We start from the raw sequence: 12,004 nt of genomic DNA on the forward strand, positions 1-12,004 counted from the left end.
ACTACATTGCAGGGATACACATCTCAGTTTTTGTAACTTTCATGAAGCCCTAGAATTTCTACAGCGTAAATACGGGCCATTTGACCCATTGAGTCCATACTGCTCCTCCGAAGAGCATCCCACTCAGACCCACCTCCTCTGCTTACCCTATCCCTGTAACATTGCATTTCCCATGGCGAGACCACCTAGACTGTACATCCCTGGACACTATAGGTAATTTAGCACGGCCAATCCACCTAACCTGCAGTCTTTGGATATTAGGAGGAAACTGGAGCACCCAGAGGAAACCCACGCAGAAACAGGGAAAATGTGCAAACTCCACACAGACACAGTCACCTGAGGCTGGAATCAAACCCAGGTCCATGGTGCTGTGAGGCAGCAGTGCTTACCGCTGAGCCACCATCAAGTCAAGCCAACTTTTCAAGAAGTTGTGGTTTGCAGTCTCTCAAAAGTTGTATACCATAGTTTAGATCATGGAGCCTTTTGATAGCTAAGTTCTATAGGTATTATGCATGCTTACAGTGCAAAAGTACATTCTTTCACCATGCCCCTTGGCCCCTCATATCCTACATACCTAGCAATGGAATTTCCATACCCTGGAAAAAGTCCCAACTTGAGTTTTTACTTTTTCTAAAGAAGAATCACTGAGCCTGAAATGTCAACTCTGCTTTCTTTCCACTGATACTGCCAGAACTGTTGTGTTTCTCCAACAATTTCTGTTTTTGCTTCAGATCCTCAGTGTCCACAGTTCTTTGTTTTATTTTCATGTCTGCTTTTGCCTGTGATCATACACAGTTTGAAGCTTCCTTTCTTCTTTTCTTTCAAAAAAGCGCAATGTGGGTCTGTTGAGCCTTGAGCTTTCAAGCCTCAAGTAGAGTCTAGAGCAGTTTTCATCATAAAATCAATGCGTTGGCTCTTTTGTATATTAAATATATAAATTCAGGTTAAATATTAAAAATAAAAGCAAATCACCTCCAATGGAAATTTTTGTCCATCTATTTTATGTTCTGATCCATCTGTTGCATTACACTTGCCCCAGTGGAACATTATCTTGCCTGCTTTATACCTGGACTTCATGCCACCACCACTGATGTAATATTCATCTGTCAAATTCATTTCCACTGAAGATGAAGAATAAAAGGTTTTGATGTTAGTTATCCTGTTGCAAATATATTGGACGTGTTATTAAAACAGATATCAGAGGAATAATGTTTGTAGAATGAATTTCAGCAATAAGGCATCGAAAGTAAGTGGAGAAAAAGAAAGCAGTAAAGGCACCTTAATTCTATTTAAACTGAACAGACCAGTCACAAATATAGGGGAAGATACCTTGAAATGTAGCTATGATATTTTACACAGAAATAAGACAATGAGAGAATACCTGTTTTCCCATTGTTGTGAATGACTGTATTTCCACTGGATTCATGTTCCCAGCCTTCAAACTGTAGTTTTCGGAAATTTATGTTGACTTGAGTAAAACCATCTTCAATATTGATGGGGGATTGTTTAGGACCGGAGCAAATTGGATATTTCTTCACCCAGTTATTCTGATTTAAGTGACCTGAAGAAAAGCATGAAAATATCAACACCTTGCTGAATGATTTTGGTAAAGCTAATGTGAAATACTGTATAGTAATTTCATAGCGCAGACCCTGTTTTGAAGGTTCAAAAACATTACCTAGTTACAGAAAGATAATCCACAATAAATGTAGATGGTATTAAGTGCTAGCTAATGAGGCTGTAATGCAATCAAAGCATTCTAATTACTTCAGGTATCAGGTAATCATCGATGACTCAGAATCACAACAAGTACCCCAGGCATTGTATCAGTGATAATGGGAACTGCAGATACTGAAGAATCCAAGATAACAAAGTGTGAAGCTGGATGAACACAGCAGGCCAGGCAGCATCTCAGGAGCGCAAAAGCTGATGTTTCGGGCCTAGACCCTTCATCAGGCATTGTTTCCTTTAAGTAAGCTTGAAACAAAGGTCATCAAATTTAGAAGGGGTGAAAATTGGTTTAGATACTTCTTTTACAACCCATTGGATATAACTTTCCACTGATAAACTATTTGGTGAGTGGGCTAGATTAAAATGACCTCTGCTTGTCGATTATTTTGTTTTTGGTGCATTATAATACTTTACATGCCTCAATTTGTGACGGCAAGTTGGTTGAGTCTGGAGTGTGAATGAAGCCTATTGCTACAGCATAGAACTGCTACAGCATAGAACTACTGCAGCAGTGGAGATTTCGATTAAAGGTAAGGACAAAGATCTAGATAATACTTTATTCAAATCATTCACATGATATGGACATCACTGTCAAAGTCAGTATTTGCTGTCCATCCCCAATTGCACGTGAGACAGTGGCGGTGAGCCACTTTCCTGAATGACTCTAGTCCATTTGGTACAGGCACAACCACACACAGTGCTGGCAGGGACAGAGTTCCAGGATTTTGTCCTGAGTTTTACATATCTCAAACCTGGTAAATCTGGGTTCAGTCTACCATTGCCAATTGGTATGATTACGCTTATAGGGTCAGACTCCGCTAGAGCTAGAAAGGCAGGCAGATAGAGAGATATGCTAGAATCTATTATGAAATAGAAACAATATATCAGTCGCAACTTAAGGCTAGTTACAAGGTTGGATTTGCTTGTTGTTTTCCTGGGGGTACGTATGAAATACGTGGCAATGTCAGTACTCTGGGCTTGGTTGTAAGTGACATAAAGATGCGTAACACCCCTTGGCAATGAATGTTGGAATGAACAATTGTAATAGGCCCCTACACAACTGGGTGAGGTTACTATCAGGTGTTCAAAGAAATGATGTTCAGATGGAGAATACAAAGCTAGTATTGTCACAAATGTTTATATCATTCTGGGGAAAATAAATAGTTGGTTAACTAAACTGGAGTGCCCATGACACAACTGAAATAGTCTGTTCATTTTTTTTCTAAATTGCAGGGCTAATGGTGTTGCGGATAGATTTGCAGTTATATGAAATACAAAACTGTGTCCCATGGTTGGGTACTTGTTTATATGTGAGTTGTTATTAGTTCAGGTACAAGGAATGCACACTGTAAATAACTATCTTTCAGCATCTTGATTATGTGACCCAAGCTTAGCTTTCCTCCTTTTCAAATTGTGGCACTTCAGAAGACAAAACAAAGTGGATTGGCATACAGTTTCCATCACTTAGGCCATGTGGCTCAAGATCAGCCTAAAATATATCAAAGATGGTTAATTAGAATCCCTACAGTGTGGTTACAAGTACACGCCAATCCTCCAATGAATATCCCATCCAGGCTCATCCCCTTATCCTTGTAAACCTGCATTGCCCATGACTAATGCCCCCAACCTACACACCCCTAGATACTAAGGACATTTTAGCATGGCCAGTCCACCTAACCTGCACATCTTTGAACTGTGGGAGGAAACCAGAGCACCCAGCAGGAATGGGGAGAATATACAAATTTCACACAAGACAGGTCAGCTGAGGGTGGAATCGAACCTGGGTCATTGACGCTGTGAGGCAGCAGTGCTAACCACAGCCACTGTGTTACCCTTTGAGTTTGGATGTTTTTTTTCCACAAAGATGAAGGTCAGCATCACTATGTAAACCTTGCTCCAATACCATATAAAGATGGCAACAACACTGAACCCTGATTTTTAATCTTTTCCTTAGATTACCAATCTTGAGGGAATACAGAATACTGACAGAAAGTGACAGATTTGTAATACAGCACAGCAATAAGGATTGTCAAGAGGAAAATGTCAAATACTGCAAATCTGAAATAAAAAGCAGAAAGTGCAGATAATGCACAACAGCTCAATCTGCATTGGAAGATAAGGGAGGAACAAACAGGGTCAGATGTAAACTTTTAACAAGCTCAGCATTTCCTATTTTATTTCACAAGTTCCCGACTGCATTGCCTTGAGTATATATTGCAGTGTGCAATGCGATGGGTCAAATGCCAGACTTTCAACGAGGCCACAGTAGCAATATATTTCAAATGGAAGATTTAACTGCTGCTTTTTTTTTAAAAAAAAGTTTTGCTTTCACCTGGAAAGAGAGCCTATAGGTAAATCAAATTCTACTCAGTGTTAGGTAGTGATGATCAAGTAAATGATCAGTTACCTGCACTTCCAGACAGTTACAGCTGGGAAATAATCACTACACGTGTTTGTGTTTGTCCCACACATGTGCCAGCAAACTTTTCAAAAACTACAAACTATTTGATACACCAACTCAGGCTGTGCTCAGGAAACAAGACAGATCAAATCTGTTCAGCAATTAAGTAAATTATAGGCTAGTAGTAATTCATGTTTATTCTTCTACCTGCAGGATAGAATTCTTTTTAAAGAAGAGAGATAATGGGAACTGCAGATGCTGGAGAATTCCAAGATAATAAAATGTGAGGCTGGATGAACACAGCAGGCCAAGCAGCATCTCAGGAGCACAAAAGCTGACGTTTCGGGCCTAGACCCTTCATTGGAGAGGGGGATGGGGTGAGGGTTCTGGAATAAATAGGGAGAGAGGGGGAGGCGGACCAAAGATGGAGAGAAAAGAAGATAGGTGGAGAGGAGAGTATAGGTGGGGAGGGGATAGAGCCTCTGATGAAGGGTCTAGGCCCGAAACGTCAGCTTTTCTGCTCCTGAGATGCTGCTTGGCCTGCTGTGTTCATCCAGCCTCACATTTTATTATTCTTTTTAAAGAAACCTGTTTAGCAGCAAAAATCGAGGTTTATTTAAAGAATCTTGTTAGTAAGCTATATACTCTGGTTCCCTTGTTTGAGAAGCTAACTGAAGTAAACATATCTCAGCAGTAAAACCTCATTCCTTTTACTTCATTTATTTTAATCAAATAATTTCATTCAGGTAAAAACCTGTAGAGCTGAAATTGCCCACGTTACAGACTTCTGTGACAGTTATAAGAACTTTCCCAAAGAGCACATTGAGAATCCTGAAACTCATTATTTTTGTCCCAAAAAATTTGCAAAAATTAACATCGGAGAAGAGATGATATTTAAGAATTTTAAACTGGAGTTACGTGGCTTCTGAAAGTGGTGTTCTTTTACTTGTAGCAAGAGATTTTCATAGATTGGATGCTAGTACTATTACTGAAGAGCAGACTATATCCAGTCGCTAAGTGCAGATAGTATGCAAGTTCTTAGAATTTAAGGATTTGCCTGTGATATGCTTCTAGTAGCAAGTATATGTTTTGAGAAAAGGCTGGAAATCATAAAAAAGGTGGCCACATGAATGAAGTAACTTTACCATTATTCATGTAGCATAAAAAAAATATTTTTGAAGACACTTTTCTAAATTACCAGTGACCTTATATTAATGCTGAATGATTGAATAGTTACAGTATCAAAGGAGGCCTGTTGACCTGTCATGTTCATGTTGGCCCTCTGCAACAGCAAATCAACTAGTCTCACTCCTCCATCTTTTCCCGAAGCCTTACAGATTCTCTTTCCCTTCAGGTGTTCATCCAATTCCCTCTTGAAAGCCTTGATTGCATATGACTCTGCTAAACTTGTGTTTTACTTAGTAAAACTAATTCTAATACTCCTCCGGTTGACAATCTTCGTTAGCAACAAAGCAGCAAAGTGCAAATGTGCACTATCACCCAGTTGTAGCTGGTCTCCATTTCAGTGTAAAACACAGAGAAGGTGGTTTGTCATCTATTGTGTAGGCTAGAAATTGGAACAGGTTAGAATGAGATTGACCAAAGTGGAGGAAACACCTTCTGATAAAACTACACAAAATCTTAGCCTTATTTTTGTAATACTGCACTCTTGAAGAAGAGAAAATGAATTAAAGTCTCAAGTGTATGTTGTTCAATCACATTGCATATTATGGGAAAAAAGTACCAAGACGATTCCTTCATCCTCATAGATTGGATTACAGTAACTAAAGTCATAGCAGCAAACAGATCTTCCTGTCACAAACTGTGGACTTCCAGTTACAACATGAAAATAGGGAAACAAAGCAAACAAAATATAATTGACTTCCTACCCAGTATTCCATATTTCTGTGACAGCTCAACTCAGTTACATCATACTCTCCCACCTCACTGTTTAATAACTGGGTTTTTGCACTGCAACATAAACGTCAAATTGCCAGCCAGTAAAAAGCACACTTTATAGAGAAGAACAAGTAATCATGCTAAGCTGATCAACACCCACTTCCCAGGGGATAATTATAATAATTTTACTTTGCATTTTATTTCAAAGCAAACATATAAGATACAATGCTATTTATTTGGCGATTATAAAATGGGATGTGAGTCAACTATTATCTTTAAAAGGACAAAAAGTAAATGACAAAAATGATGGATTAAAATGGAATAGTGCTACAAGAGACAGATTATTATAATGTCAGTTTGAGCAAACTACTTACTTCACAGTGCTCTACATCTACTTGTACAATCATCAGACCCACAAGTGCAACAATGAAGCTTTACCATCTACACCGGATTTGAAAGGCAGAAGTTATTACTAGATTTGCCCAATTTGGTTTTAACTTGTTTCTAAAGGTTCACACTAATATTAAGGTGAATTATATTTAGAAACCATTTGCATCAATCAACATTATATTCACATAATAATAAACAGAAAGGTCACACTGTGCTTTCCTGAATCATTTGGTCATCTTACGTGGCCTCACAATGAAACTTCTCTACCCTCTCCCACAGGATCATCCCGCAGTCCCATTTCAGACAGATGAGGAATTGTTTGCTTTTCCCCCCACCGTCTCTGAGGGTTGAGAGATTTTGGCAATCTCTACCTCAAATGCCAGCAGATGCAAAACTTCTATCAAATGGTGAAGCAGGATGAAAGGGCCGAGTGGCATATTTGTTTTCCTTCTGTGTTTACAGAAGCCCTAAAGGGTGGAAGCAGACCATTTGGCCCGAGTCTGCACGGACCGTCCAAAGAGGATCCCATTCAGACTCATCCCCCCTACCCTAACCCTGTATTCTCACATTTCCCATGGCTAATGTGCCTAGTTTGCACATCCCTGGACACTACAGGGCAATTTAGCACAGCCTATCCACCTAGCCTGCACATCTTTGGACTGTGGGAGGAAACCAGAGCCCCCAGAGGAAACCCACGCAGACTCAAGAAGAATGTCAAGAAATGGAGTTGACGAACATTCAGCCATGATCACACGGCGAAACAGACTTGATGGGCCGGAATGGCTGAATTCTGCTTTTATATCTTGTGGTCCTGTGGGCACAATATTCACTGATTAAGTGTGCATAGAAGGACTACGCATGTATGGTCATCAAGATGGAGGACTGTGAAATATTAGGGGAAATTAACATAGAAGGGAGGTATTAGTGGATTTTACAGACTTAAAACTGGATGTATCAGTGGGTGCTGATTTACTCCAGGCTGCTGGGTTATATAAGCGAGAAGATATCAGGGGCCCTGGCATTAATGTTCAATACTCATGACCACAGGTGAGGTGCCAGAGGATTGCTAACATTGCCCCAGTATTTAAAAAAAAGGAGGAAGGGACAGATGAGGAAATTATAGGCCAGTCAGTCTAACCGTGATGGTAGGAAAGCTATGAGAGTCATAGAGGCTGACGGCATGGAGACAGGCCCTTTGATCCAAACGGGTTCATGCTGACCAAAATGTTATCCACTGCTAACCTCATCTCCTTGCACTTGGCCTATATCCTTCTAAACCTTTCCTGTCCTTGTATTCATCCAAATGCCTTTTAAATGTTGTTAATGTACCCACCTCAACCACTTCCATTGGCAGCTCATTCCACATGGGTACCACCCTCTGTGTGAAAAAGTTGCCTGTCAGGTTCCCATGTATTCTTTCCCGTCTTACCTTTAACTGATGCCCTGTAGTCCTCAATTCCCCAAACCTGGGATAAAGATTTGGTGCATTCACCCTCATTCCATGCCTCTCATAATCTTATACACTTCTATAAGATCCCAATCAGTCTCCTACACTCGAAAGATAAAAATCCTAGCTTGTCCAGCCTCTCCCTATAATTCAGTTCTTGAATCCTGGCAACGTCCATGTAAATTTCTTCTGTACTCTTTCCAGTTAAATAACATCCTTCCTGTAGCAAGGTGATCAAACTGAACACAATACTCCAAGTGCGGCCTTATCAACTTCCTGTACAACTATAACATAACTTCCCAACTTCTATACTCAGTGCCCTGGCTAATGAAGGGCAGTGAGCCAAAAGCCTACTTCACTGCATGTCTACCTATGACTCCACTTTCAGAGAACCAGCGCCTGAACTCCAAGGCCCCTCTGCTCCACTACACTCCTGAAGGCCCTACCATTCACTATGAAACCCCTACCTTGATTTGACTTTCCAAAATGCAACACCTCACACTTAAACTCCATTTGCCATTTCTTGGCCCGCTTCCCCAGCTGATCAAGATCCTGCTGCAATTTCTGCTAACCTTCCTCAATAACCACGCTACCCCCTATTTTAGTGTCATCTGCAAACTTACTAATCCTGCCTCGTACATTCTCATCCAAATCATTGATATAGATAATGAACAGCAATGGGCCCAGCACTGACCACGAGGCATGCCAAACGTCATAGGCCTCCAGTCCGATAAGCATCCTTACACTATTACTGTCTACTTCCTACTAATTTCCTCATCTGTCCCAATTGTGCATCCAATTTGCCTCCTCTCCCCAGATTCCATGTGATCTAACCTTCCAGAGCAGCCTACCATGTGGAACCTTAAAGGCCTTACTGAAATCCACATGAACTAGATTTACCATCCTGCCCTCATCAGCCTTCCTTGTCACTTCAAAGAGCTCTTAACAAATTTGTGAGGCATGATCTCCCATGCATGAAGCCAAGCCGAATACTCCTAATCAAACCCTGTCTTTTTAAATGCATATATCTTATCCCTCAGAATCTTTTCATGTAACTTAACTACCACAGATGTTAGGCTTACTGGTCTATAGTTCCCAGGTTTTTCTTTGCAGCCCTTCTTGAATAAAGGCACAACATTCCCTATCCTCCAATCTTCTAGGACCTTACCCTTCATTAACAATGATTCAAATATATCAGCCAGGGCCCCTGCAATTTCTTACCTAGCCTCTTGCAGGATATATCTGATCAGGACTAGAAGACTTATCCAGCTTTATACATTAAAATACTTCCAACACCTCCTCTACTGTGATATGGACTATTCCCAAGATATCACCACTAACTTCCCCATGTTCCCAAGTCTTCATGTCTTTCCCCATGGCTAATGTAGAGGAGAAATATTCATTGAGGACTTTGCCCATCTTCTGCAGTTCCACATATACATCTCTACTTTGATCCTTGAGGGGTCCTATTCTCTCTCTAGTTATTCTTTTTCCTTTAACGTGCTTAAAGAATCTCGTTGGATTCACCCTAATCTTCTCAGCCAAAGCTATCTTGTGCCCCCTTTTCACCCTCCTGATTTCCTTCTTCAGTAAACTCCTGTATCCCTTATACCTTCAGGTTTTCCCTTGATCCCAGCTGTCTGTATCCAGCTTTCTGGTCAAAGCCTTAATATCGCTTGTCATTCAGGGTTCCCTACCCCAGCCAACCTTGTCCTTCACCCTCACAGGAACATACAGACCTTGAACTCTAGCTGTCACACTTTTAAAGGCTTCCCACTTGCCAGAGGTCCCTTTGCCACCAAACAAACTATTCCAATCAACCACCCCCCCACTAAGGTCCTATCTAATTCCATCAAAATTTGCCCTGTCCCAATTTAGAACTTGAACCTGTGGACCAGTTTTGTCCTTCTCCATAACTATGTTAAAATTAATAGAACTATGGTCACTGGTCCCAAAGTGCTCCCCCATTGTCACCTCAGGCACCTATCCTGCCCTATTTCCTAAGAGTAGGTTGAGTTTGCCCTCTTCCCAAGTAGGACCCTCTATATACTGCTTGAGGAAAGTTTCCTGAACATATTTAACAAATTCCACCTCATCTAAGCCCTTAACACTAAGTTAGGAAAGTCAAAATCCCCCACTTTGACAACTCTATTTCTCCAGCAAATCTTCCCAGGCTGCCATAAGTGACCCATCACATTTGTTCCTCTAATTCCCGTTGACTGTTTGGGGGCCTATAGTATAATCGCCATAATATCACCATCCCTTCTTATTTCTTAGCTTCACCCACAAAGCCTCACTGGATGATCCCACAGTTATTTCATCTCTGACTACTGCTGTGTTCCTCCCCTTAAACAAAAGTGCTACACCCTCTCCCCTCTTTCCTTCACCTCAAGCACCTGTACCCTGGCACATTTGTCCTGAACTTGCCGTAGCCATGTTTCTGTATTGGCTATAATATTCCAGCCCCACGTATCTAAGGACACCCTGAGTTCATCTCACTTACCTGTCACCCCTCTTGTGTTGAAATAGATGCAATTTCATCCAACAGGCATTCCTCAGTCCATGATAATAAAATGTGAGGCTGGATGAACACAGCAGGCCAAGCAGCATCTCAGGAGCACAAAAGCTGACGTTTCGGGCCTAGACCCTTCATCAGAGAGGGGGATGGGGGGAGGGAACTGGAATAAATAGGGAGAGAGGGGGAGGCGGACCATGTTGTGGAACTCAGGAGGAAATCAGGAGGGTGAAAAGGGGGCACAAGATAGCTTTGGCTGAGAAGATTAGGGTGAATCCAACGAGATTCTTTAAGCACGTTAAAGGAAAAAGAATAACTAGAGAGAGAATAGGACCCCTCAAGGATCAAAGTAGAGATGTATATGTGGAACTGCAGAAGATGGGCAAAGTCCTCAGTCCATGTTGTGTTCCAGCCTGACCTGTCTCTTCAGCTTGCTATTTCTGATGACTGTATCTCCTTCCAGTCTCACACTTACCTCCCTGCAGTTAAGGATCCCACTGCCATGCCAATCTATTTTAAACACTCGCTTGCAGCACTAACAAATCTTCCCACCAGGATATTGGTCCCACTCCAGTTCAGGTGCAACCTTTCTCTCGAACAGGTCACCTCTGCTCCAGAAAAGATCCCAATGATCCAGGAATCTGAATCCCTGCTCTTTGCACCAATTCTTTACCCATGCATTCATCTACCATATCTTCCTGTTCTTACCCTCACTAGCACATGGCACTGGAAGTAATCCAGAGATTACCACCGTCAAGGTCCTGGTTTTAACTTTTTTCCTAGTTCTCTATAAATCACTCCGCGGGACCTCTTCCCTATTCCTATCTATTTTATTTGTGCCACAGCACACAATGACTTCTGGCTACTCAGCCTTCCCCTTGAGAATGATCTGCAGCCATTCCAAGGCATGCTGTGAGAAAGAATTCTGAGGAACAGAATCTTTCTGTGCTTGGAAAGACATATTAATCAGGGCTAGTCAGCATAGATTTGTTATGGTAATGTGCCGTTTGACAAAGTTGATCAATTTTTTAGAGGAGGTTTGATGAGGATAAAATATTTTATGTGCTTTACATGGAGGTTAGCAAGAATTTTGATGGGTCACTTATGGCAGACTTGTTAGGAAGGTAAGAGTCTATGATGGCCCATGGCAAAATGATGGATTGAATCCAATATTGGCTGAAAGGCCCGAAGCAGACAGTAATGGTAGGGATAACAAAGTGTGGGGCTGGATGAACACAGCAGGCCAAGCAGCATCTTAGGAACGCAAAAGCTGACATTTTGGGCCTAGACCCTTCATCAGAAAAGGTTAGGGAGATGTTTCTGTGTCTAGGGGTCCACAGGTATTGAGGCTCTTGATGTTTGTGGTGTACTTCAAATTATTTTGACCTAAAAGCATAAGGCATTATCAAGGAGTTCATGCATAACATAAAAACTGGAAGGATGATATACGGTAAGGAGGATTACAAAACCATCCTGTAATTGCACGGGATATGCCCACAAAGTGACCTTGCAGAAGTATACATGTTGGAGATGTCCATCAGCTCCAAATTAGGCAGCTGAAGGCCTGAAATGGTGGCTAAGTTGCTTCGAGGGCAGGCATGATAATGTGGTGAGGCGGGGT

General features: G+C 41.4%; 1 protein-coding gene across 3 annotated transcripts in view; it reads right to left on the reverse strand.

Moving 5' to 3' along the window:
- The window catches only part of LOC125460698 (receptor-type tyrosine-protein phosphatase zeta-like), a 242,061-nt gene that overhangs the window by 116,235 nt on the left and 113,822 nt on the right, over positions 1 to 12,004 (reverse strand). For all 3 annotated transcript variants that reach the window (XM_048548418.2, XM_048548417.2, XM_048548419.2), the window contains exons 3-4: positions 1,382 to 1,561; positions 973 to 1,121 (exon numbers count right to left, since the gene is read on the reverse strand). In XM_048548418.2, the coding sequence (XP_048404375.1) occupies positions 973 to 1,121; positions 1,382 to 1,561 (329 nt within the window). The remainder of the gene's footprint in view (positions 1 to 972; positions 1,122 to 1,381; positions 1,562 to 12,004) is intronic.

The sequence above is a fragment of the Stegostoma tigrinum genome, chromosome 18 (assembly GCF_030684315.1).
Source record: "Stegostoma tigrinum isolate sSteTig4 chromosome 18, sSteTig4.hap1, whole genome shotgun sequence".
Lineage (NCBI taxonomy): Eukaryota > Metazoa > Chordata > Chondrichthyes > Orectolobiformes > Stegostomatidae > Stegostoma > Stegostoma tigrinum.